This window comes from Oryza sativa, chromosome 10 (genome assembly GCF_034140825.1).
Source record: "Oryza sativa Japonica Group chromosome 10, ASM3414082v1".
Lineage (NCBI taxonomy): Eukaryota > Viridiplantae > Streptophyta > Magnoliopsida > Poales > Poaceae > Oryza > Oryza sativa.
In genome coordinates, this window is record NC_089044.1 from 22,174,797 (window position 1) to 22,199,986 (window position 25,190).

Genomic DNA, 25,190 nt, shown 5'->3' on the forward strand with positions numbered 1-25,190 from the left:
GGTGACCTTTTGGTGCTGGACTATAATATGGTGATTGATAAATGCCAATGGGGCCTCTGGTTCTGATCATGACGTTTTGCACCTTTAGTTTATCCATACAAGTATTCGCTTTCCTCGGTATGTCCTGCCAATCTTCCATTCTGATGAATCAGAATTAGTTGAATGATGTTTGGCACATATTCCACAATCAGGATTTCATTGTACGTATTTGTGTGTGAGTTACTGGATTGTGACTATGGGACATGAAAAACTTAGACTAAAGAACATAGAAAATGGCAGCAGAAATTAAGGGGAAGCTGCATTGCATATATTTTGTACCTACTGAGTATCACTGAGAAGTTAGCAGTTAGTACTGGGGGTCAAGTAGTCAACCTTGAGCACCCGCTGGTCTGAAGTACATCCTACCATAGCAAAAAGGGAGAATCTAAAATGCTGCTCCTTGAGCAAGCAAAGAAGAAGCCCGGCTATATTGAATACATCAGAATCAGTGGCTTTCAGGTAACCTGTGGAAATCACAACGAAGCAAAATAAGCGATTTGGTGGTTTTCACATGAAACAAAAGAAATCGAGCGACGGAATCAGTATAACAGAGGGTCTGGTTTGAAGTAAACTTTTTCATAAAAGAACTCTGAGCAAGTTATACCAAACTTTTTCTTAAAAACAAGAAATTATGCTAAACTAAAACACAAAGTGTGCATTAGATGAAAAGGTGGTGATTGTCTGGAAAATTTTCTGGATTTCTTTTGGTAAAACAAAGGCAAAGCCTAAAGTATTAGAAAGTGAACAAGCCCTAACAATTAGCGGTTTAAAAGGAAACACACCTCCATGGAAATTCTGAGGTGTCTATTCCAGCTCGATGCAATTGATCAACATATTGTAAGGCTTCTCGGCATTCTTCCCTATCATCAAAGAACTCCTTTTTATCGACTTCAATCTGATAAGTATCATTCCCTTTCCCAGTGATAACCTGAAGGAGAAGCAGAACTGTCAGCATGATGAACAAGAAGTGCTCCACCTGTCTCTTTGATCTTAAATGTTGGTTTGAAGAATGAGCATTTGCCCTTCTCCAACCCTTACTTCCCAACTGGAGAGCGGGGCAGATGGTGAATGCTAAAACCATATAATTAATTACTTCAACTACCAAGCCTGTTATCTCAGAAGATCAATGCTACCAACTCACTCTTAACTAGCAATTCCAATGGAAAGAGAGTGCAAATATACAAAAACTAGAGCAGCTTATTACTAGATAGAATTGCCCAAAAACAGATAGATTGCAACACAATAGCCTATTTTGCAAGTTTTTATTCCTCATCTAATGGGATTAGGTACTTGAACTACTTCATTCTTGAAATTTTAAGTCCAGCCTCTATTAAGCATTTCTATACAGGAGTATATGCATGGTGACTCAAGTGTAGCATGTTTCATCAATCTACAGGGTTATATATAGTAAGATTGTAAGAAGGTTACTTGACAATAAGAACTTCATAGAAAACTTACAACTACATCTCCTTGTTCACCCATCGCGACAGCAGCTCGTACAGCAACTCTTCTAATATCATGTAGGAATATCCTATGTCCATTCGGCAGTGGTGGGTAATAATCATTTGTGCCATGCTTCAAGTATTCTTCCATGGTCCACCCTACTCCCGCCAGCATATCATCCAGGATATCCACTGCTAAGAAATAGGACACAGAATTTGTGTAAAACTTCAGCTCCCCCAATGCATTTACATCACAATATGATATCATAATCAAATAGAAAGAACCGTACATGGATCTTCATTTGCTGGGTTGTCGGATGTCAACATAACAACATCACTTTTCTCAGCTGCAACTTTTGTCATCACTGGCCTCTTCCCTCTTTCTCGCTCACCACAACATCCAATAACTACATCAAACATCATAGCAGGAACTTCAATGCGTAATACTACAACAAAATAGAGAAGATGTCCAACATATTCACAATCTTAATGAAGCTATGGACGAAAGTACAATACCTGTGACAATTCGACGTGGGCCCAGTTCCTTTACACCATCCAAAAGCCTCGAAAGAGACTCTGGAGTCCTTGCATGATCAACGATCACCCCAAATGCTTGCTCCTCATCAATTAGCTCACACCGGCCTGGAATTGCATCCACCTCTTCGATGCCCTTCACTATGTCTTCCAGTGGTGCACCGACAGCAACACCAACTGCTACAGATGCAAGGATGTTATAGATGTTGTCCCTCCCAAGAAGGCCTGACGAAATCTCGAGGATCCCATGTGGTGTCTGTACCAGGACCTCCGTTTCAAACAGGGAAAGCTGATACTTCAGAGTGTGCACATCAGCCTTCTTGTTCTCAAATGAATATGTCACCACAGGAACATCTTGCCCTCCCTGTGCAGCAAAGAATGGAGCACTTGGATCATCAATGTTCACCACCTTACGATGGCGCTCAGGGTCAACCATTCTAGAAAACAGAGAGGCCATGCTGTTCATGTACTCCTCGTAGGTCATGCCAGCCTCATCGCCGGCATGCCTAACATTAGTCAGCACAGCAATGTCATAATCTATCTCGCTGTCCACACCAGATGACGGCATACCATCGGTGGTTGCCTCCAACAAAGCCGCCTCAGCGCCATTGTACAACATCGTCGCCATCAGCCTCTGCACGGCAATGGGGTCACCAGAGGCATCAGGTTGTGCGTCCAGTTTGTTGTTGCCAAACGCATAGGCCCCGAGAACGCCTACCATGCCAGTCCTCACACCCATGGCTTCATACATTGCCCTGACGAGGTGCGCCGTGGTGGTGACCCCATCCGTGCCAGCGACACCGATCACCGCCATGTCTTTCGAAGGCCGCCTGTAGAGGCAGGCGGGGAGCATGCGGAGAGCTGCCGTGATGTCATCGACGATGACCAGCGCGCGGCAAGCAAGGGTGCCCTCGATGTCGACGGTCTGGTCGGCGACGACGGCGACCGCCCCGCGCTTGTCAGCTTCGGTGAGCCCAGCAAGCCCTTCCTCCCCAACGCACACGTAGAGGTCCCCCGCCGCGACGAGGCTGGCGTCACGCTGCACCCCGGCGAGCGCGACATCCTGGTCGCCGGTCACCGCCACGGGCACGAGCTTGCTCTCGTCCAGGAGCTCGGCCAGCGTCATGCGGAAGGCCGGGTACCGCACCCTCGCCCCCTCGAGGCCGACCTCATCGGCCACATCGAACACCTCGCCGTCGTCGTCGAGGGGCACCCCGTCGTCGCCGTAATCCACCCCGCCACCGCCGCCGTTCGCCTCCTCGTCCTCCTCGTCGGCCAGGGACACGACACTGAGTCCCTGCAGCCTCCGAATCTCGTCGAGGTCGATGACCTCTTCGGGGGAGAGCTCGTCGGCGAGGCCGTCCTCCTCCTCGGGCTGCGAGGGCGCCGGGGCGGACGGCTTGATCAGCCCACGCCGCGTGAACTCCTCCCGCTTCTCGGCAATCGCGCGGTCGATCTCATCGAAGAACTCGTCGTCGGGGTCGTAGCTGCCGGCCTCCCCGGAGGAAGGAGGGGACGAGAAGAGCGGGTGGTCGGGGGTGATCTCCGGCTGCTCGGCCTGCTGGCGCCGGCGGGCGCGCTCGACGTGGCGGGTGAGCTGGTCGTAGCGGTTGAGGCCGTGGGAGGAGTCCTCCGCCGCCTCGGGGGGCTCGTCGTCGGCGGTGGGCGGGCGGAAGCGGCGCGTGGCGGCGAGGCGGGCGGCGGGAGGGCGGCGTGAGGGGGGTAGAAGTCTAGGCGGCGGGCGGGAGGCGGAGGGGAAGGGGAATGGGAGGTGGAAGGCGAGCGGGGCCGTCGCCATGGGAGGCGGGAGGAGGGGGGGTGTCGCTGCCGCTGTTCGGTGGGAGGTTTTGGATTGGGGAAGGGAGAGGGGGGGAGGGGATGAGGGGAACTTTTTTTAAATTTTACATTTATTTTTTTCATATTTACAAAAGTATTTTATTATTATTGTTGTTGCTAATATGTCATTTGGCGCATTGTTAATATTTGGCTAAATTAATAATTTGTCAATCAAATTTTTATATATTTATTCTTAACTATTTAAGTGCCATTGCTGAAAAATAAACTTCGGATAAAAACTTTCAAATCAACTTTAAATAAGTTTTAAAACTCAAATCTTGGCAACGGCTGATTATGTACAGAAGAAACTATAGGAGCATTACAGATTTATAACCCTCATCCTTGGGTTCCAAGAGATCTTTTTTTTGACGTGGCAAATGATCGCCGGTCCGTGCTAACGATGGTGGCCCAGGCAGCCCTCTTACCACTCTTCTAGAGAATATTTTTTCATGAGAGGACCAGTTTATCATATCGAACACGTACAAACCTATCCTAGTTTATCGAATCGAACATATAGGGACATGAGGAGAGCTCATGAAGTTGTCCTTCACTGAGCATGACCTTATATCCAATCGGTGAATGCATACAGCTTCTCCCTGATATATGTTTATGTCAAACTAAATTGTACAAAAAGATTACATAAGAAGGGAAAATACAATTTTTTTAATAAAAAAAGGAAGGGGGAGTTGGGTTGATGAAACATTGTGACCCTTTTCTGATGTGACGCATATTAACTACAATGCAAAGAACAAAAGAATAATTGAGACTAAAGTAGAATTTTCCATATATTTTTCCTCCCCAGAGCAGCTGACTCGATTATTAACCTAGCTATGATTGTTTGATCGATAATGGCCACATTGTTGGGCATTAAGCTGAACATGTATCACTTGGTTGTGAAATTGGCATTTTATTAAGCAGCAGCCTGTGGGCGAGGGAAGATGAGGCTCATCAAGAGCCCAATCAGGACACCTATGAGCCCAGCAAAAGCAGCAAACGTTAAGGAGAAACCCGCATCGCTTTTGCGGCTTCTACGCCTCCTGATCACATCCTGAAAAAAATATATATAATGCAAATAATAAATAGAAAATACAATATAAGGGAGAAAGGGGGTACACAAACGATTCATCTTGAATTCTTTACTGCTAACAAGGATATTTTACATCCATGAAATGCTTGGAGCAATGGGATTTTTTTCACATCTGCATTCCTACAATTATTCAGTTTCAACTGTAAAATAGTAGGAAACGTTTATTGATTTGCTTTTGTTTCCCTTGACACATTTGTTTCAGCGACCCATTAAAGAAATAAATGTTGAGCAAACTAAAGTTGCATTATGAATGAAAAGTTGATCGATCACAATTGTAGAAATATAAAAATTGTTATCCACCAAGGACCAATAATTTCTTTTGCATTTTTCTCAAAGTCAGACATATATATTTAATCAAAACCAATTGTTTTTTCTCCATGCTAAACATTTTTCATCGCGAATTCAAATGATAACAAATGAGCAAGAGCAGTATAAGGTTCACAGTTCAGGTGTCAATATTGAGAAACATAAAAGCTACAATGAAATAAAGTGATGATCACAAAACAAAATGAAGTGCAAAAAAGAAAAAAAAAAGGCTGACCAATTCACGTTGCATTTGCTGATTTTGCTGCAGGGTGGTGTCTCGTTCGTCTTTTAGGCGTTGTATTGTCTGTATCTGGATAGAAGAAAACAAGGAACTAAGTAAGAAACAAAAAGGATAACAGAACATATCACAAAAGATGTTTCTTTGCTCAGACAAGCTTGGTTAAAATTGTAGAGAATTGCCATAAGACAAGGCACATTTAATAAGGCAAACTCTTTATCCAGATTTAGGAAACAAAAAATTTATCCAAATTGCTTATTTGGAATATGTCAGTCAAGATAAAGGAAACTACTTTATGATCATTTCAACCATCTATATCGTTGCTTCATTATCTTCCTAATTCTCAGACATGAACTTTCTAATCAATGCCAGCATCTCAATATCACTTCACAAGCGTGTCTTGCATTTGAACTCTTATGGAGAAATTTCAGATGATCATTACTTTTCTCACTAGAAAAGCATTATACACATGTAGAGGCAGCAGAGTATCCATGCATAAGATGATATTAGGAAGCCATGAATCATGATAATTTCTTGTCAGAATTCATTAGAGAGATATTTACTGTCATATTATTTTGGTGTAGTTTCCCAATAAAATGGTACTGCCTTTAGGATCAATTGCATTACCTTTTCAATGCTTGCATTCTTCAGCATCTGCATATAGTTGCAGTGCAAAACATGAGTCCCCTTGCACAGAAGTTTGATCAGCGTGACACAAGTTTTCAGCATAGTATTCTCACCGTGAGATCGTCAGACCCCAATTTGAAGCTCCTGCTGCCTAAAGATGTAATACCAGAGTCGTCAGAACTTCCACTGGGAACTGTATAAACAACCTTAAGCTTCATTTCCTCAATCACCTTATCGACTTCCTTGTTGAACTGAACCACAAAAATGCATGGAATATAGTTGGTGCATCAGTAGTCAATGTCATTGTAACAATAATACATTACTAATAAAGCTTGCAAATCATCTATATTTGCATTGTATGCTCACCGTGTTAGGGGGGATCTCGTCCATGTCAGTACTGGCAGCTACCTTGGTGCTCTGGATCAAGAATTTATCCTTGCATTGCATATCTGGTGGGTACTCTTTCTGCGCCTGGAGCGTAACTACATCACCGAACAACAATGCAGATATATATATCCAAACATCAAGACCAAATAATGAGCCTAAAGAGAGCCATGGCTTGGCACGCCATAAAATAGCCAAACTGGAAACATGTATTTACTTGTTATTGTGCAAGAATCCCATGGCTGGATGATGCTCGCGTTCGGCCGGACAAAATACTTCCTCGGTGATGTCGTCTTGACCTGAAAAAAAAATTTCATCAAACCTTCTTGCCAAGTTTCAGAAAATATTGGTCATGAAATGGAAGGCCATGGACCTTAAATGCAACATGATGCTCGCTGTTGTTCACCACCTTGAGATTGCAATAGCATGGCTTATCTAGCTCAACTACACAGGAAAATTTAACGGAGTTAAGGCTAACCATTTGTAAATGTTAATAACTTTAGATATTTTTAAAAAGTCCTATGAACTTACATAGGAAAGTGAGATCCTCTGGGTAAATGGAGATCAGCCTTCCGCTGGCACCCATTGCCACACCTAATCAAACAAATTAACTGAAAGGATGCCAAAATATACATAAATTGCTGCATTACAAAAGAGATGGTTTTACCTTTCGCTTTGTTCAGAGTAAAAATCCAACCTTTTATTTCCAAGAACTGAATTGCACGTAAACAAATTGAAGAAAAAAGAGGAATCAACGATTTCTTTCGAGGATAAATTGGTAGGACAGGAGGAGCGAGTAGCAGGGAAGAGAAAGAGAGAAACGAATGTGTTTGCTTTGCTATTTTTGGAGTGAAGAGAAAGAGAGAGAAACAAATGTGTTTGCTTTTCTTTTCTTGGCTTTCTGGCGACAATGACGGGGCAACACTCACTTCTTGGGCACGTGGCAGTTTCCTTTCCCCTATATTTTTTCGAGTGAACAACAAAGCTGTTTTTAATTAATTGGTGGCTGATGATCTATGTTACTGTTTATTGTTTAGGGCATGACTAATAAACCAAGAAAAAGGTTGAGACCACCTGAACAACGTCGAGACAACTAAATCAAGCCAGCAATATGCACTAGAGAACGATGCTTCTTCTTGGTAAAACTGAGTTTAACTAGTGATATGCAATGCATAGAACAAGATATCTCAAGTTCTACACATTATAAAAACTAGCATATTTAGCAGAAGTTGTGCAATGACAGATTGACAATGACACCTAGTAGACACTAATCCCTTATTCTTTCTATAAAGCTAATACCCATTAAATACCTAAAGCTCAACATACAAGCATAGTATTTATTAGCACTCCTAAAATCTAACATGCAAGCATATCACATCAACACACTAAACACACAAGGCTCAACATGTAAGCATATACTAATTATATCTACAATTTATTTCATTCTAAAACTAAACATACACATACTAAATCATCATTCTCAAATCATTTTCATAATATTTCAACCCAAATCATTTAACCATTTCACAATATCTAACATCATCTAGTTAACTTTAGTACTCAAAGCCACTTGTCCTTAGTGGCAAAACACTGCCCAGTCTAAAACAAAGGACATGTCAACAATCCTTGGTCGTTTCAAGCACATTGAAAAGAAAATATCCTCGTTTATCATGTGTACGCTTTCCAAACTGCTAAACGGTGTGTTTTTTAAGAAAAAATCTATAGGAAAGTTGTTTTAAAAATCATATTAATCCATTTTTCAGGTTTAAAATGATTAATACTCAATTTATCATACGCTAATGGTACACCTCATTTTGCATATCTTTTTAATCTTCTCTATTCTCCTTCTCTAGTGACAGGTTGATATTCTTGCAGTCACGAGAAACACAAGATGCATGTCAAAATCTAGTATTTCATTAGGTTGCACTTTCAAAAAAAAAAAACTTTTATCACTTTTAGAGAATTAACCAAGAAACAATGCGATTGACACAAACAAAAAAAACATTTTTATCACTTAAGTTTCATATATTTGACAATGAAAATAAACAATTGCACGGACAATCTGGCAATGAATGGATGAGAGCACATCACTCGATCGGTTGGAACCAATACTAGGGACTGATATAGGTCTGTGCGTGCTGATTAAGTAGTTGAAATTTTAATGGACAACACTTGGCTAGCACTAGAGAAAGACCTCTATTGGATAGCAGTGGAGACACGAGTTTGAGTTTGGAAAAAAAATTTGAAAAGAAAACAAGAAGATTGCCTTATATATTGATAGAACATGAGAGCATCAAATTTATTCTTTTGCGCAATGTCCCTGGAGAAAAGCCTTTTTTTTCTCCCGTTCCTCTTGACAATGGCATCCAGTTGTTGCGTCATGCATATTTTTGAAAAACTCTGCTTCTAATATATTGACGTACAATCCTTTTGTACGTTCGTGAAAAGAAGAGCATCAAATAGCTGAAAACAATTCAAACCAATACCTAAAAGCATTCAATCCAAACGTTGTCGTGGAAAAGAACATATGTTGCAAGTATATTGATAGAGCATAATGCAAGAAGAGCCAAGAAAAGCCTTTTTTTTCCTTTTGTTCCTTGACAATGGCCTTCAGCCATTGTGACGTGTATTTTCTTTTTTTTTAAAAAAATATGCTTCTTCTAATGTATTGACGTGTAATCCTTTTGCACGTTCATGAAAAGGAGATCATCAAATAGCTGAAAACATAATGGGCACCCTAGCTGAAAACAATTCAATCCTATAGCTAAAAACAATTCAATCCAAACGCCGTTGTGGGAAAATCCATATGTTGCAAGCTAGCACCTGTGGTTGTTGAAAATATTGTTTTAGAAATCAAGCAATCGTGCTCCAGGATACTTCAACTTATGTCTATAGACACATCAAGCATTCTTCCCATAATTAGCATACGCTTCTCTTATACCTATTTGACTATTTGTGTCTACTGATAGAGCATTGCAAACGTTGTGATGTTTGTGTCAAGAGCATTACACATAGACTGATATCACACGTTAGACAAATGAGGACAGACAATCAGCCACAACGTTAGTCAATGGGGGTATTCGCTAGTAGTTCACGGTGGCAATTGCAGCTTGCAGGAAAGACTGAACACCCCCAATGCATTATGTTTTAATATCAATTTATAATATTTGTTTGATTGTCCTATGTATCACATCATCTTCTTATATACCTCACCGTCCTAAAATATAATCCCTTCGTCCCAAAATATAACAACTTTTAGCCCTCGGGATTTGTCCCAAAATATAACAACTTCTCCACCAACATTCTCTTCCCAACTAATCACAACCCTTAACCATTCACTTTTCACACCTACCTCCACTACTCATCCAATCACAACCCTCTACCACTCACTTCTACCTACTTTTTTAATAATCGTGTCCAACACTAAAAGTTCTTATATTCCTTCTTGACCAGATTCATAGTACTAAAATGCATCACATCTATCCAAAATCCTTTATATTTTGGAATAGAGGGAGTATATATTTTTGTGACTTCAACAGATATGTCGCTGAAATTGACCATATGACAACGCCAAGAGTGAGGTGACGTGTCAATAACAAAAGAACCACTAGCACATCTCTATCCTAAATTGTAGGCATTTTTAAGATGGGCATGTGTATCAAGAAAGTTGATAGAAATGATTAAAGGAAGGTTGTGATTGGTTAAGAATAGAAAGTTGATGAAATAAATAAATGAAAAATGGTTGTGATTGGTTGAAGGAGGTAGATGAAAAAAAATAGTTTCATTTTAGGACAAGCTACTGTGCTATAAATAGCTACATTTTGGAATAGAGGAAGCAGTACTTAGAAATCCTAAAACAAAAAAAAAACAGAGAGAGAAATAAATCATATCCAAGAAAAAAACAAAAAAGAATTGCCATCCGACGTGGCGAAAGCGAGCTAGCCAAAGCCAAAGCTAAGTTAGCCTATTCTTCAAGCCACCACTTCTTTTTTCCCCTTTCGATACCAGCGGCACGGCGGCAACCACGAACAACAGAGAGTGCGAAGGTGCGCGGGCCCCACCTGCCAGAAAACGGTGTGAATAAAATAAAAGAACTCTTATGGAGTAATTTTAGATGAATCATTACTCCTCTCACTAGAAAAGCATTATCATGGTAATGCCCGAAATGGCATGATAATTTCTTGTCAGAATTCATGAGAGATTTATTGTCATACTATTATCTAGGTGTAGTTTCCCAATAAAATGATAAATGCCTTTAGGATCAATCGCATTACCTCTTCAATGCTTGCATTCCTCAACATCTGCATATAGTTGTAGTGCAAAACGTGAGTCCCCTTGCACAGAAGTTTGCTCAACATTACACAAGATTCCAGCATAGTATTCTCACCGTGAGATCGTCAGACCCCAATTTGAAGCTCATGCTTCCTAAAGATGTGTGGAGATTATGGATATCCCATATCTACACGGCGATGGTATTTGGACTGAATACAGGATACCAAATATAGATAGAATATCTTATTTGTGTCTCGGGTTTGTTTCTCAACTTGTACATCAAGGAAATACCTTGAGACTTAGTCGGCTACGACTGTATTTTATCTGTATCTGCATATTCTGTTAGGGATATAGATTATCTTTTGTAACACGGACTTCTTCCCATATATAAGGGGGGTCCGGGTGCCTCTAGCGGCAGATGTTGATTTTCTCCAAATCATATAATCAATAAGACATTCGGCGGATTCATCCCCGGACAGGAGTAGGGTATTACTTCTTCAATAAGAAGGCCTGAACCTGTATAAATCCTTTGTCTCCAAACCCATACACTTTTCCAGCTTGATAGCCACCCCCTTTTATTATTGCCGAAATCTAGTTTCGACAGTTGGCACGCCAGGTAGGGGCTGCGTCAAGCTTTTCGCCGATCAGTGCAATGGGTTCCGTCTTCGGCATCGACGACCTCGTCTTCCCACCCGGGCAGACGTTTCGGTTCGGCAGCCTCGACTTCGTCACCAACAACAACGGCAAGATCTCTCTCCTTGACTCGGTGTCAGACCAGTCGGGAGAGAACCGGATTTCAGCCCCGTTTGGACTCCCAAACGCGGCTGAAAGTTACTTCAAGACCATCTCAATCGAGTTGGCTTCAAACCACTCGGGTGAGATCGCACCTTCTCCAACGTCACCAGATCAAGATGATGGGGCTTACCCACCGATCCTGATGAAGCTCCCCGACGATTTGGCGGCCGTCTCCATCACGACAGCGTCTCCATCCCGTAGGCCTAGGCGGAAGTCGGCTTCAACACCGACTTCGCCTAGCTTCAGGGAAGTCGGCGTCATCCTCTTACCACTCGGCACGGTTTCGACGGATCAGCTGGATGGCTACTACAGTTCTCCCACCGTCGACTCGCGCCCCACCGACATCGTGGAGTACGACGAGTTTAGCTCTCGCTACAACGACCCGGATCTCGACGACTTCGACGGAAGCCTAGATGACAACTACACCCCTCTCTACTTCGGCGTCTTCATGGCTGATAACGAGACGGAGGAGCAACGCCAAGCCCGGGAGACCGAAGCACGTCGCGAGACTGAACGTCGCCGACTGGAGGAGGAGCATCAAGCACAAGAACAAGAACGGCTACGGCGTGAGCAGCAGGAGTGTGAGCGGACCGCGAAGGAGGCTGAGGATCGACGGCAGCGAGCTTTGGAAGTAGGGCGCCGAGCGCGTGATCTCATCGGCCAACAAGATGTTGAAGGGACACCGGTTTTCCGCACCCCTCAACAGAATGCGGTTGCCGCGATCACCCTCCTCGACACCCTCCTCAAGGAAAACGAGCTCAATCAATCTGATCACGTCGTCAACATCTTGAACCAGACGAAGACCATGATTGCGGCTTCGGTCCCAGTTAACTCCGAAAGCGTCCACACGCCGACTGGCAGCCGAGTCCCCCACTTCCGATCTCATGACTACCGTCATCCAAGCCTCAGCATCACCGGCGCAGGATCCAATCGCAGGAGCAGGGGTCACGACGAGCGGTCCGTTCACTCACCTCCCGACCATCATAGGGAGCGCCGAGTGGAACGGCCTCGCTCACCACCTCGTCGCCGCCCCGTCGATCTTCGCGACACAATCATACAGCGCCGAGCAGCTCGAGGCCATCATCATTCGCCGGACCGCCACGACGACGACCTTGACGGAGTAGCAGCCTTCACCGACGACCTGCGTCGAGTGGATTGGCCAGCCGGCTTCAAGCCGACTGGAATAGAGAAGTATGACGGTACCACTAACCCAGAATCGTGGCTTACCATCTACGGTCTCGCAATCCGCGCAGCAGGAGGAGACAGCAAGGCCATGGCGAACTATTTACCAGTGGCTTTAGCGGATTCCGCCCGATCTTGGCTCCATGGATTGCCCCGTGGTACAATTGGATCTTGGGCTGAATTACGCGACCACTTCATCGCCAACTTTCAAGGCACCTTCGAGCATCCCGGCACACAATACGACCTCTACAACGTTATTCAGAAATCTGGAGAATCCCTTCGAGATTACATCCGACGATTTTCCGAACAACGTAACAAGATCTCCGACATCACCGACGACGTTATCATCGCCGCATTCACCAAAGGGATTCGCCACGAAGAATTGGTCGGCAAGTTCGGGCGTAAGCCTCCCAAGACAGTCAAGCTTATGTTCGAAAAAGCCAACGAGTACGCCAAGGCCGAAGACGCCGTCACCGCATCAAAGCAGTCAGGTCCCAGTTGGAAGCCAAACAAGGGTACGCCGGCTAAGGGAGGAGGTGGAAGTAACAATCATAAGGACCGCAAGCGTAAGCCTGAGGAACTTGTTGCAACCGCCACTCACTCTTCTCGACAGCATTCGCGCGTCAACACGTTCGACAAGATCATGAACTCCCAATGCCCGCACCATCCTAACTCCAACCACGTGGCCAAAGATTGTTTCGTCTACAGGCAGTTTGCGGAGCAATACACCAAGACTACACGGAAGAACTCCGACGAAGAACAAAGTACGTCGAGGAAGAAGGACGACGGCGACACCCCGGCAGGATTTCAAGACCACCGCAAGGAGCTCAACCATATCTTCGGCGGCCCCCTGGCTTATGAGTCTAAAAGGAAGCAAAAGTTGACTGAACGGGAGATCAATGCTGTTCAGCCCGACACGCCCCAGTATCTTCGATGGTCAGAAATTGCAATCAAGTTTGACCGCTCGGATCATCCTGACCGAGTGGTCCACCCGGGGCGGTACCCCCTGGTACTAGACCCAGTGGTCCGTAATGTCAAGCTTCGCAGAACCCTCATCGACGGCGGCAGTGCACTCAATATCCTCTTCGCCAAGACCTTGGATGATATGCAGATTCCTCGCTCCGAGCTAAAACCAAGCAATGCGCCTTTTCACGGAGTAATTCCAGGATTATCCGCAACTCCACTCGGCCAGATCACCCTCCCGGTCACTTTTGGCACTCGGGAAAACTTCCGCACAGAGAATATCAGCTTTGAAGTCGACGATTTCGAGACAGCATACCATGCCATACTCGGACGCCCGGCGTTAGCCAAGTTTATGGCCGTCCCGCACTACACTTACATGATGATGAAGATGCCTGGTCCCCGAGGAGTCCTATCCCTACGGAGCGACATCAAGCAAGCCGTCACATGCGACAAGGAGAGTTGCGACATGGCCCAAACCCGCGAGATGGCGTCAGCCCGAGAGGATATCCGACTGGCTGCAGCCACGGCGAGCGAAGGAGAAGTGCCCGCTACCAAGATTTCAAAAAGTGGAGAAAGCGAAGCCAAGACTAAAAAGATTCCCTTAGATCCTTCTGATTCTACTAAAACTGCTGTAATAGGCGCCGAGTTAGATTGTAAATAGGAAAGCGCGCTCATCACCTTTCTTCAGAACAATAAAGATATCTTTGCGTGGAAACCATCTGATATGCCCGGTATTCCTAGAGAGGTGATTGAGCACTCCTTATATGTCAAAGAAGATGCCAAGCCTATCAAACAACGACTCCGCCGATTCGCACAAGACAGAAAAGACGCGATCAAGGAGGAATTAACCAAGCTGTTAGCAGCAGGCTTCATTAAAGAAGTCCTTCATCCCGACTGGCTGGCAAACCCGGTTCTAGTTCGGAAGAAAACGGGGCAATGGCGCATGTGTGTTGATTATACTGACCTCAACATATCTTGCCCTAAAGATCCTTTTGGGTTGCCTCGCATTGACCAGGTAGTCGACTCGACCGCCGGCTGTGAGCTTCTCAGTTTTTTGGACTGCTACTTGGGGTATCATCAGATCCGACTGAAGGAATCCGACTGCTTGAAGACTTCATTCATCACGCCCTTTGGAGCATACTGCTATGTCACCATGCCGTTTGGACTAAAAAACGCAGGAGCAACTTATCAACGTATGATCCAGAGATGCTTCTCAACGCAGATCGGCCGCAACGTTGAAGCCTATGTGGATGATGTAGTTGTCAAGACCAAGCAAAAGGATGATTTGATCTCGGATCTAGAAGAAACCTTCGCGAGCATCCGCGCTTTCAGGATGAAATTAAACCCTGAAAAGTGCACCTTCGGAGTACCGTCAGGGAAGCTGCTTGGTTTTATGGTGTCTCATAGGGGCATCCAAGCCAACCCGGAGAAAATTACTGCTATCCTCAACATGAAACCGCCAAGTACCCAGAAAGATGTTCAGAAGCTGACTGGATGCATGGCGGCGCTCAGCCGATTTGTTTCAAGACTTGGCGAGCGGGGGATGCCCTTCTTTAAGCTACTAAAGAAAACAGACGACTTCCAGTGGGGACCCGATGCACAGAAGGCCTTCGAAGATTTCAAGAAACTCCTCACCGAGCCACCGGTCTTAGCCTCACCACACCCGCAGGAGCCGTTGTTGTTGTATATAGCAGCCGCCTCCCAGGTTGTGAGCACAGTCTTGGTCGTTGAGCGCGAGGAAGAAGGCCATGTCCAGAAAGTCCAACGACCGATTTACTTTGTCAGCGAAGTCCTAGCCGACTCCAAAACGAGGTACCCTCAGGTTCAGAAGCTGTTATATGGTATTCTAATTACTACCAGGAAGCTATCTCACTACTTTCAAAGTCACTCGGTAACGGTGGTCACATCATTTTCACTCGGTGATATACTGCATAACCGCGAAGCAAACGGGCGGATTGCTAAGTGGGCTTTGGAGTTGATGTCTTTGGACATATCATTCAAGCCCCGAATTTCAATTAAGTCCCAAGCGTTAGCTGATTTTGTCGCCGAATGGACCGAGTGCCAGGAGGATACCCCCGCGGAGAAGATGGAGCACTGGACCATGCATTTTGACGGATCAAAACGACTTTCGGGCACTGGAGCAGGAGTGGTCTTGATTTCCCCAACTGGAGAAAGATTAAGCTATGTGCTTTGGATACATTTTTCGGCATCCCACAACGTCGCCGAGTATGAGGCGCTCCTTCATGGACTGCGGATTGCAATTTCCCTAGGAATAAAGCGTCTAATAGTTCGAGGCGATTCACAGCTGGTTGTCAACCAGGTTATGAAAGAGTGGTCCTGCCTTGACGACAATATGATGGCATATCGACAAGAGGTACGCAAATTGGAAGACAAGTTCGATGGACTCGAGCTTAGTCACGTTCTTCGACACAACAATGAAGCCGCCGACAGACTTGCCAACTTTGGATCCAAGCGCGAGGTGGCGCCCTCTGATGTTTTCGTCGAACACCTTTATACGCCGACCGTACCTCACAAGGATACTACTCAAATTGCGGGCACTCATGACGTAGCTCTGGTTGAAGCCGATTGGCGAGAGCCCCTCATACGATTTTTGACTTCTCAAGAACTCCCACAAGACAAAGATGAAGCCGAGCGGATTTCAAGGCGGAGCAAACTTTACGTTATGCATGAAGCTGAGTTGTACAAGAAAAGCCCTTCAGGGATTCTGCAACGCTGCGTATCTTTAGAGGAAGGGAGGCAATTGCTGAAAGACATACATTCTGGGATATGCGGAAACCATGCTGCCGCACGCACCATTGTCGGCAAAGCTTACCGGCAGGGTTTTTTCTGGCCCACCGCAGTGTCCGACGCCGACAAAATTGTGCGCACGTGCGAAGGTTGCCAATTTTTCGCCAGACAAATTCATCTACCAGCTCAAGAGTTGCAGACCATCCCACTGTCTTGGCCGTTTGCGGTTTGGGGGCTCGACATGGTTGGCCCGTTTAAAAAGGCAGTCGGCGGTTACACGCACCTTTTTGTGGCCATTGACAAATTCTCCAAGTGGATTGAAGCTAAACCGGTTGTCACAATCACAGCAGATAACGCTCGAGACTTCTTCATCAACATTGTGCATAGATTTGGAGTGCCCAATCGGATCATCACTGACAATGGCAGACAATTCACCGGCGGAGTTTTTAAAGACTTTTGTGAAGACTTTGGAATCAAGATTTGCTATGCCTCAGTGGCACATCCCATGAGCAATGGACAGGTGGAGCGAGCCAATGGCATGATACTTCAAGGGATTAAAGCGCGTGTTTTTGACCGGCTAAAACCCTATGCCGGCAAATGGGTGAAACAGCTGCCATCAGTACTTTGGTCTTTGCGAACTACACCCAGTCGGGCCACAGGCCAGTCACCTTTTTTCCTTGTCTATGGGGCAGAAGCAATGTTGCCGAGTGAAGTTGAATTCGAGTCTTTGCGCTTTCGAAATTACCGTGAAGAACGCTACGAAGAGGACCGAGTGGATGACTTGCACCGATTAGAAGAAGTCCGCGAAGCAGCTTTGATTCAGTCGGCTCGATACTTACAAGGGCTGCGACGTTATCATAATCGCAATGTTCGATCCCGTGCCTTTCTAGTCGGCGACCTGGTTTTGAGGAAAATTCAAACTACACGAGATCGGCACAAGTTATCTCCTCTATGGGAAGGGCCATTTATCATCTCTGACGTCACCCGACCAGGTTCCTATCGACTCAAGCGCGAAGACGGTACACTCGTTGACAACTCTTGGAACATTGAACATCTTCGTCGTTTCTACGCTTAAACTTATCATTGTACTTCCCTATCTTGACTGTCAACATCAAGTTTTCTTCTTGACGTTGTCAGTCGGGGGCTATCATCATAATAATGGAGTGTGATTTTTTATCAATTTAATTTGCTTACTTGGTCTATCATTGCCTTGTTTGGTTTTTCTACTTCGTCTGCGAGGACTGAAAGTTTTTAATAGCTTCTTTGGGTTCTAGGCTCAACAAAGCTTGATAAAAGCTTTTAAGAAATCAAAGACTTGGCTAGAATTATCAAACACAGCATAAATACACCAGTATTGTACAAGTTGAACCTCCATTTGTTACATTCATACTCAGTCAGAATCAGTTTTTTCATCATCAGAGTTATTACTACTCGGCTGAAGGTCGGTATTGCGGAATTGCTCTACAACGTCACTTGCAATCTTGTCAGCCGCGTTTTGAGCATTGCTGATAAGATCAAGAGCAGCTTCTTCGCTTGTCCCGTCTGCAAAGCCATCAATGGCGTCAATTTCAATCCTTGGGTACAAGGATTTGGTCATCGCCAATGCCATGCTAGCTCCCATACTTCCAGCTTTCTTGATATTCTTGAAATATACATCTGGAGCAACTCTCAGCTTGTCGAAGATTTCGGTTGCGTCGAGTGCACTCGGACCACTGTTATTGAGGAACATAGCTTGGACAAGTGGTGTAGCGACATTAGCGACTTCATCTCTTGCTCCTTCAAGCTTTTTGATCTTACCAACCAGGACGTCAAATTGAGCTTGAGATTTGATTTTGCGGTCTACAAAACACGTTTATGATCAAAATCTACTGCCTTAAAAAGAGAGAAGTTCAGATTGTCAGCTGGCGGTACCTTCAACCTCCTTCAAGGCCGAGTCCCTTTGCGCAGCCAATTCTACTTTGTCTCTTTTCAAGACTTCAATTTGTTTCTCCATCTGAGCCATCCTGGTGGCTTGCGCTGTTTGAAATCCAAATGTTTGAGGATACAGTTATGACAACATAAATTAATGGGACAGATCTAGAAGATTACCTTTTGATGAACCACTCAGCTCGAAGTTTGAATCCTGGAGCTGGGCAATTCGGTCCCTTAATTCCTTCTCTGTCTTTTTGGCAAGCTCCTTGGCCTCGTGTAGCTGGTCCCTGACTGCTTCAAGAGTTCCCAAATGAGGAACCAGCTTTTCTAAAGTTGCTGTCTTGGCCTCATTGCGAAGATGGATTCTCTGCATGATGGTTCATGGTTTAGTTCTGCTAAAGAGAAAACAAAGTCATCAAAGGCAGTCACCCAGAGGATTTACATTCACAATGCGAGTGGCTTCTCCAAGTGCCTTCTTCAGCTGGCACACTTCCTCATCTTCTTTTTGACGATTTATGACGATGCCGGCAGCTTGTGAGTTCTCGTCCCACCATTTGAGCAAGATAGGAGGACGAGAGTCGTCAGCCGCCTTTATGCGAGGGATTTCTTCTTCGTCATCGCCTGGTGGTCCTGATGTATTTCCAAGATATTAGACGAATAAGCTGGAGTTATTCAAATCGGCATCACTTGAGAAGATGAGTTACCCGAGGATGTTCCTAGCTGAGCGTGAGGCGATTCTTGTTCTTTATTTGAAGACCCAATCATAGCGTCGTTACCAGCCTCTGGTCCTTGAGAAGTCGTCGTCTGCGCTTCAACTTCGGGAATTTCTTGGTCTGGACCTACGTCCGACTGGTTTCCAGTCGGGGGCTCTTGGGTTGTTGTAGTTTCAGTTGCTGCCGACTGGTCTCCAGTCGGAGGCTGGTCACTCGGATCGGCTGTATCACCTGAAGTATGAGCGCCAGTCGGCTGGTTCTCGGCAGTCGGCTCAGAATCCTTGGATGAACTTGGCTCTGTCACAACCGGATCAGGATCTTTTCCAGTTGGATCTATGTCGGATGGTTTCCTGCAAAGTGTCCTTTCAATATTCAGTATTATTTTCATGAGAGAAGCATACCGGAGCGAAATGGTACCAAGAGGTTTATGCCTGGAAGATGTTCTGATCTTTGGCGTTGGACGGCCAGCCAGTTTTTTCCTGGGAGTGGTATGCTTTGGGAGTTTATTGGGTAGGCTTTTGTTCCCAGATTTGTTGCCGTCGTCGCCTTCGTCATCGTTAAGCATCAGCTTTCTCTTGCGAGAACCTGTTTGCCCAGTCGGATTGGAGGTTTGAGGTTGCGAGTCCGATCTGATTGTCGGCCCTCCACCTCCCTTAACGGTGTGCTGGCGAGGAGACCGGCGCTGAGTAATTGGGGGGTCAGATTTCATCAATACATATTCCTGAATGAGATGCCTCCATGGTTAGTTAACTCAACATGAAGACAAGATTATGTTTTGGTCATGGGTTGAAGGTTTCAGATACATACCTGCGGAGGCGAATTGAATGCATTATATGGCACAACTGGCAGCTGATGTGAGTAGCTGACGACAATAGCATTTGAGAAGATTTTATACATTCTCTCCTTCATGATTTTAAAATCCAGAGAGTCTGGTTCTTCACGATTAGGATCATGCTTGCCGTCAAACTCGAATGCCGTACGGGATCTTTCTTTAATTGGTGCCAATCGGCATTTGATGAAGTGCCGAGTAATCTGCTCTCCTTGTAAGCCTTGTTCTTTGAGTTTTAGCATGCGATCCATCAATTCCAAGGCTTGGGCTGCTTCATCCCCAATAGGAAGAGAGTTCCAGGTATCTTGGTACACCGGAGGAAGACAAGAGTACTCAGGAAGAGCGGGCTCAGGATTCTGAATATAAAACCAGTTCGCATGCCACCCTTTGTTTGAAGTCTTGATGGGCATTGAGAAGTACTTCTGGCTCAGAGTTCCTCTCAGCTGAAATCCGGCCCCTCCGACTACACATGGCTTACTCTTGTTCGGTTGGGGTTTGAGAAAGAAGATTCGGCGAAACAGAGCGAAGTGGGGTTTAATTCCCAAGAAGGCTTCACAAACATGGACGAAATTGGCGATGTGGACTATGGAATTCGGGTTTAGGTGATGCAAGCTGATTCCATAGAAGCTTAATATCCCGCGGAAAAATTTCGAGGTCGGAAGAGCGAAGCCGCCATAGAAGAAATGAGAGAAGACCACAACCTCGTGTGTATCGGGGGACGGAAAAGCCTCACCGCACGCTGGCCGCCACCCGATGATCTCCTTGGCAGGAAGAACGCCGTGCGCCACCATCTCCTTCAGGTTCTCCTCCGTCACGTCGGATGGCGCCCATTGGCCTTCAAAGCTTTCTTTCTCTTCCGCCATCGATTTTACCCGAATGCGCTGATTTGATTCGAGGGATGGCTAGGGAGAGGTGAGGGATTGAGGCGGCGGATCACGGGAAGGATTTTGATGAACTTTTTGAAGGTGGATTCGAGTGGAATGGTGAACCCTAGTTTGCCGGCGCAGCTCTGTACTGTAGCAGGGAGTGGGGAAAATGGCGAGAGTTCCGGCGGGGAAGACGAAGTGACGCTTGGATCTCGGGATTTCTTGTTAAGGGTATCGGAGGTGCAAATGGGCTTAGGCCTGAACAGTACCTCAGCCCAGTATTTTTGACAGCGTGGCCCATTGTGCTCCTTAGGGACTTAGGCATTTTTTGCTTTGGCAATCTATGCGCATAATAGTGTTGCCCAATGCTGATAAAATCCTTTTTACGTGGTCATATAATTCTTTGGAATTATTGCAATGCAAATTAAAAGGTGCCCGACAGAAAGGTGTTATGCTGTTTTTGTAAGCTTTTTTAGGCTACAAAAGCTGTCTGGGTTAACTTGGAATGACTTGTTTTTTACCATAGTCGTTTCTTTGGTATGTTATATGCCTGTTCTCATTATGGTAAATAGTCATAGCCTAGGCTATTAGACTTATTCATTACCATAATTTTTATAATTTTTGGTGGGTAATCTTAGAATTTTCTATTCGGATGCCCGTCAAGTGTGTTCATTCGTGAACCTTTTAGAGTGTTAACCACTCGGATTCTTTTTATTATGGCTAAAAAGCAGTCGGCTAGAATGCCTCTTTGGGCGTCGCGTATGCTTTTGTCATATGATGCATGATTGTGCTATTATTTTGTTCTCAACTATATGTTTAGTTTGTTAACTAATCACATAGTTGGGGGCTACACCTAATTAGGTGCATCTATTCGATGCACCATATTCTTTATCTTTTCGCCCTTTACAGTCTTTGTCTTCGCTACTCGGCAGATCTTGGCATGAAATGTTTGAAGCACTCGGATCATTATCTTTGAGAAGGCTATGATGGTTGACTGCAAAGGTCGTGGGGGCTACTGTGGAGATTATGGATATCCCATATCTACACGGCGATGGTATTTGGACTGAATACAGGATACCAAATATAGATAGAATATCTTATTTGTGTCTCGGGTTTGTTTCTCAACTTGTACATCAAGGAAATACCTTGAGACTTAGTCGGCTACGACTGTATTTTATCTGTATCTGCATATTCCGTTAGGGATATAGATTATCTTTTGTAACACGGACTTCTTCCCATATATAAGGGGGGTCCGGGTGCCTCTAGCGGCAGATGTTGATTTTCTCCAAATCATATAATCAATAAGACATTCGGCGGATTCATCCCCGGACAGGAGTAGGGTATTACTTCTTCAATAAGAAGGCCTGAACCTGTATAAATCCTTTGTCTCCAAACCCATACACTTTTCCAGCTTGATAGCCACCCCCTTTTATTATTGCCGAAATCTAGTTTCGACAAGATGTAATACTAGAATCATCAAAACTTCCACTGGGAACTGTATAAACAACCTTAAGCTTCATTTCCTCAATCACCTTATCGACTTCCTTGTTGAACTGGACCGATACAAAAATGGCATATAGTTGGTGGGTCAGTAGTCATGTCATTGTAACAATAATGCATCACTAATAAAGCTTGCAAATCATCTATTTGCATTTTATGCTCACAGTATTGGGGGGAATCTCATCCATGTCAGTACTGGTAGCTACTAGCTTGGTGCTCTGGATCAAGAATTTATCCTTGCATTGCATATTTGGTGGGCACTATTTATGTGCCTGGAGCGTAACTACATCACCCAAGAACAATGCAGATATCCAAATATCAAGACCAAACAAGGAGCCTGAAGAGAGCCATGGCTTGGCATACCATAAAATGGCCAAATTAGGAACATGTATTCCCTCCGTCCCAGAATAAATTAATCTAATACAAGATGTGATATATACTAGTACTATGAATTTGGACAAGTACTGGGATATGTCACATCTCGTATTAGATTAACTTATTATGCGGCGAAGGTACTATTTACTTGTTATTGTGCAAGAATCCCATGGCTGGACAATGCTCGTGTTCGGCCGGACAAAATACTTCCTCGGTAATGTCGTCTTGACATGAAACAAACTTTCATCAAGCCTTCTCGCCAAGTTTTAGAAAATATTGGTCATGAAATGGAAGGCCATGGACCTTGAATGCAGCATGATGCTCGCTGTTGTTCACCACCTTGAGATTGCAATAGCACCGCTTATCCAGCTCAACTACACACGAGAATTTAATGGAGTGAAGAACCCACACAAGTGGGTTAAGGCTAACCATCCGTAAATGTTAACAACATTAGATAATCTCAAGAAGTCCTCTGAACTTACATAGGAAAGTGAGATCCTCAGGGTAAATGGAGATCAGCGTTCCGCTGCCGCCCATTGCCACACCTGATCAAACAAAATAACTGAAAGGACGCCAAAATATACATAAATTGCTGCATTACAAAAGAGATGGTTTTACCTTTCGCTTTGTTCAGAGTAAAAATCCAACCTTTCTTTCCAAGAACTGAGTTGCACTGAAACAAACTGAAGAAAAAAGAGGAACCAACGATTTGTTTGTAACATAAATTGGAAGGGCAGGAGGAGATAGTAGTAGGGGAGAGAGAGAGAGAGAGAGAGACGGATGTGTTTGCTTTGCTATTTTTGGAGTGAAGAGAAACGATTAGATTTGCTTTGCTTTTCTTCGCTTTCTGGCGACAATGACGGGGCAACACTCACTTCCTGGGCACGTGGCTGATCCCTTTTTGCCATATTTTTTTCGAGTGAACAACAAAGCTTTTTTCAGTTAATTGGTGGCTGATGATTTATGTTACTACTTACTGTTCAGGGCATGGAAAGCATAAACCAAGAAAAAGGTTGAGAGTTGAGACCACCTGAACAACGTCGACACAACTAAATCAAGCCAGCAATATGCACTAGAGAATGAAGCTTCTTCTTGGTAAAACTGAGTTTAACTAGTGACATGCAATGCATACAACAAGATATAAGATATCTCAAGTTCTACACATCATAAAAACCAACATATTTAGCAGAAGTTGTGCAAACACAGATTGACAATGACACCTAGTAGACACTAATTAACTAGGACTCAAAGTCACTTGTCCTAAGTGGCAAAACACTGCCCTAGTCTAAAACAAAGGACATGTTGTCAGGGTTATGGGTCAGGCATACCCTCTACCCTTCGATATACGTTACATATCGACATGGCATACCCACGCGCACGCGGATGTTTTCTACATATCCTAAGGAAACCTTTCACGAAATCTACTGATGGGAAGAGTCCTTCTCGGACAGAACTAGGTCGTCGACGTATCGTATTGGGTCTGATATCTCCGAGTCCTACTTGGAGACCTCCAGATCTGTGATATAAAAGGGACCCCCCCGGGGAGGGCATAGATCATCGAATCTCAGAGCCAACACAACGCACACAGCCTACAAAGCCGAAGTCTGCGAGGAGCCAAGTCATCGAGAGCTAGTCGAATCCACTCGACTACGATCTCGCCGGATCCGACAAGTTCCATCGTTCCCTTTGTAACCTGTGTTTTCCACCATATAATCCCATATCAACTGGATTAGGGCTATTACCTACCAAGGGGCCTGAACCAGTATAATTCTTGTATTTTGATTGTTCGATGTCGTACTACGTAGATCCTTGTACCAACGTACCCCAATACCCTTTATATCCGGTCTACGGGTATCACCCGTCGACAGTGGCGCGCCAGGTAGGGGGATTTGGTACTCAAGGTTCTACTACTATGTCATCCAGCTTCGTCGACAACAACGTCAACACCAGCCTCAGCCAAGCGCTCCCTGCTTCAACAATGCTGGTATGGACTCAAGTCGGCGAAATCGTCTTCCCGTTTTACACCACGACGCTGATCTCAACCGGTCCTCCAATGACCGGAAACGAGAACGCAGTGGCTACAAACCAAGGCGACTTCATGTCGAAAAATCCACCTGTCGAAACGGAGAACGGATCATCGACGACATCCAAGCTCGGGAAGGATTCTGATACGGCCAAACCTTGCCCTTCTGACATGAACCACGAGCCGGCAAAGATGACTTCCGAAGCCACAAGGTCTTGGTGTCCTATCCACAAAACCAAGAAACACACCCTGCAAGATTGCTGGGTTTTCCTCAACGTCCATGCTGAAATTCGCGCATGCAAAGAACGTGGAATTCAGCGTACTTCTCCAACTCGGGATGTCTATTGTCCTATTCACAAGACAAAGAATCACAACCTCTCGAGCTACAAAGTCTTCCTCGGCGCCATGAAAGCTCCGTCTCCTGAGTCATACGTCCCCGTCAGGGATAACGGCAAGGAACAAGGAGCGACTCCAGCCTCAGATCGATTCGTTGAGGTAATCGATATCGATCCTCATGAAC

The 25,190-nt window shown here is 44.9% G+C and overlaps 2 protein-coding genes and 1 long non-coding RNA gene across 3 annotated transcripts; all 3 read right to left on the minus strand.

Moving 5' to 3' along the window:
• Window positions 1–273: 273 nt before the first annotated feature.
• Window positions 274–3,877, minus strand: LOC4349304 (UDP-N-acetylmuramoyl-L-alanyl-D-glutamate--2,6-diaminopimelate ligase MurE homolog, chloroplastic-like). The gene is made up of 5 exons (XM_015758561.3): window positions 1,998–3,877; window positions 1,772–1,888; window positions 1,498–1,673; window positions 822–967; window positions 274–503 (listed from the first exon to the last, which is right to left on the minus strand). The coding sequence occupies exons 1-5, from the start codon at window positions 3,811–3,813 to the stop codon at window positions 485–487; spliced, it is 2,274 nt and encodes a 757-aa protein (XP_015614047.1). The 5' UTR covers window positions 3,814–3,877; the 3' UTR covers window positions 274–484.
• Window positions 3,878–4,373: 496 nt separating this feature from the next.
• On the minus strand, window positions 4,374–7,327 carry LOC4349306 (vesicle-associated protein 2-1). The gene is made up of 9 exons (XM_015758470.3): window positions 7,161–7,327; window positions 7,025–7,087; window positions 6,867–6,937; window positions 6,711–6,792; window positions 6,476–6,591; window positions 6,223–6,360; window positions 6,110–6,136; window positions 5,480–5,554; window positions 4,374–4,899 (listed from the first exon to the last, which is right to left on the minus strand). The coding sequence occupies exons 2-9, from the start codon at window positions 7,077–7,079 to the stop codon at window positions 4,762–4,764; spliced, it is 702 nt and encodes a 233-aa protein (XP_015613956.1). The 5' UTR covers window positions 7,080–7,087; window positions 7,161–7,327; the 3' UTR covers window positions 4,374–4,761.
• Window positions 7,328–22,486: 15,159 nt separating this feature from the next.
• Window positions 22,487–23,428, minus strand: LOC107279116 (uncharacterized). The gene is made up of 3 exons (XR_003239086.2): window positions 23,266–23,428; window positions 23,130–23,192; window positions 22,487–23,021 (listed from the first exon to the last, which is right to left on the minus strand). It is a non-coding gene; the product is annotated as an uncharacterized lncRNA (long non-coding RNA).
• Window positions 23,429–25,190: the final 1,762 nt, after the last annotated feature.

What these genes read in the sequence shown, in the direction of transcription:
- LOC4349304 (XM_015758561.3), bottom strand. Translation starts at nt 3,813, where the DNA reads ATGGCGACGGCCCCGCTCGCCTTCCACCTCCCATTCCCCTTCCCCTCC. An exon ending in CCCACGTCGAATTGTCACAG is followed by an intron (nt 1,889 to 1,997) that starts GTATTGTACTTT and finishes TGTTTGATGTAG; the next exon opens with TTATTGGATGTTGTGGTGAG. An exon ending in GTGAACAAGGAGATGTAGTT is followed by an intron (nt 968 to 1,497) that starts GTAAGTTTTCTA and finishes CTTCTCCTTCAG; the next exon opens with GTTATCACTGGGAAAGGGAA.
- LOC4349306 (XM_015758470.3), bottom strand. Translation starts at nt 7,079, where the DNA reads ATGGGTGCCAGCGGAAGGCTGATCTCCATTTACCCAGAGGATCTCACT. An exon ending in AGCATCATGTTGCATTTAAG is followed by an intron (nt 6,793 to 6,866) that starts GTCCATGGCCTT and finishes TTTTTTTTTCAG; the next exon opens with GTCAAGACGACATCACCGAG. An exon ending in GGATTCTTGCACAATAACAA is followed by an intron (nt 6,592 to 6,710) that starts GTAAATACATGT and finishes TCGGTGATGTAG; the next exon opens with TTACGCTCCAGGCGCAGAAA.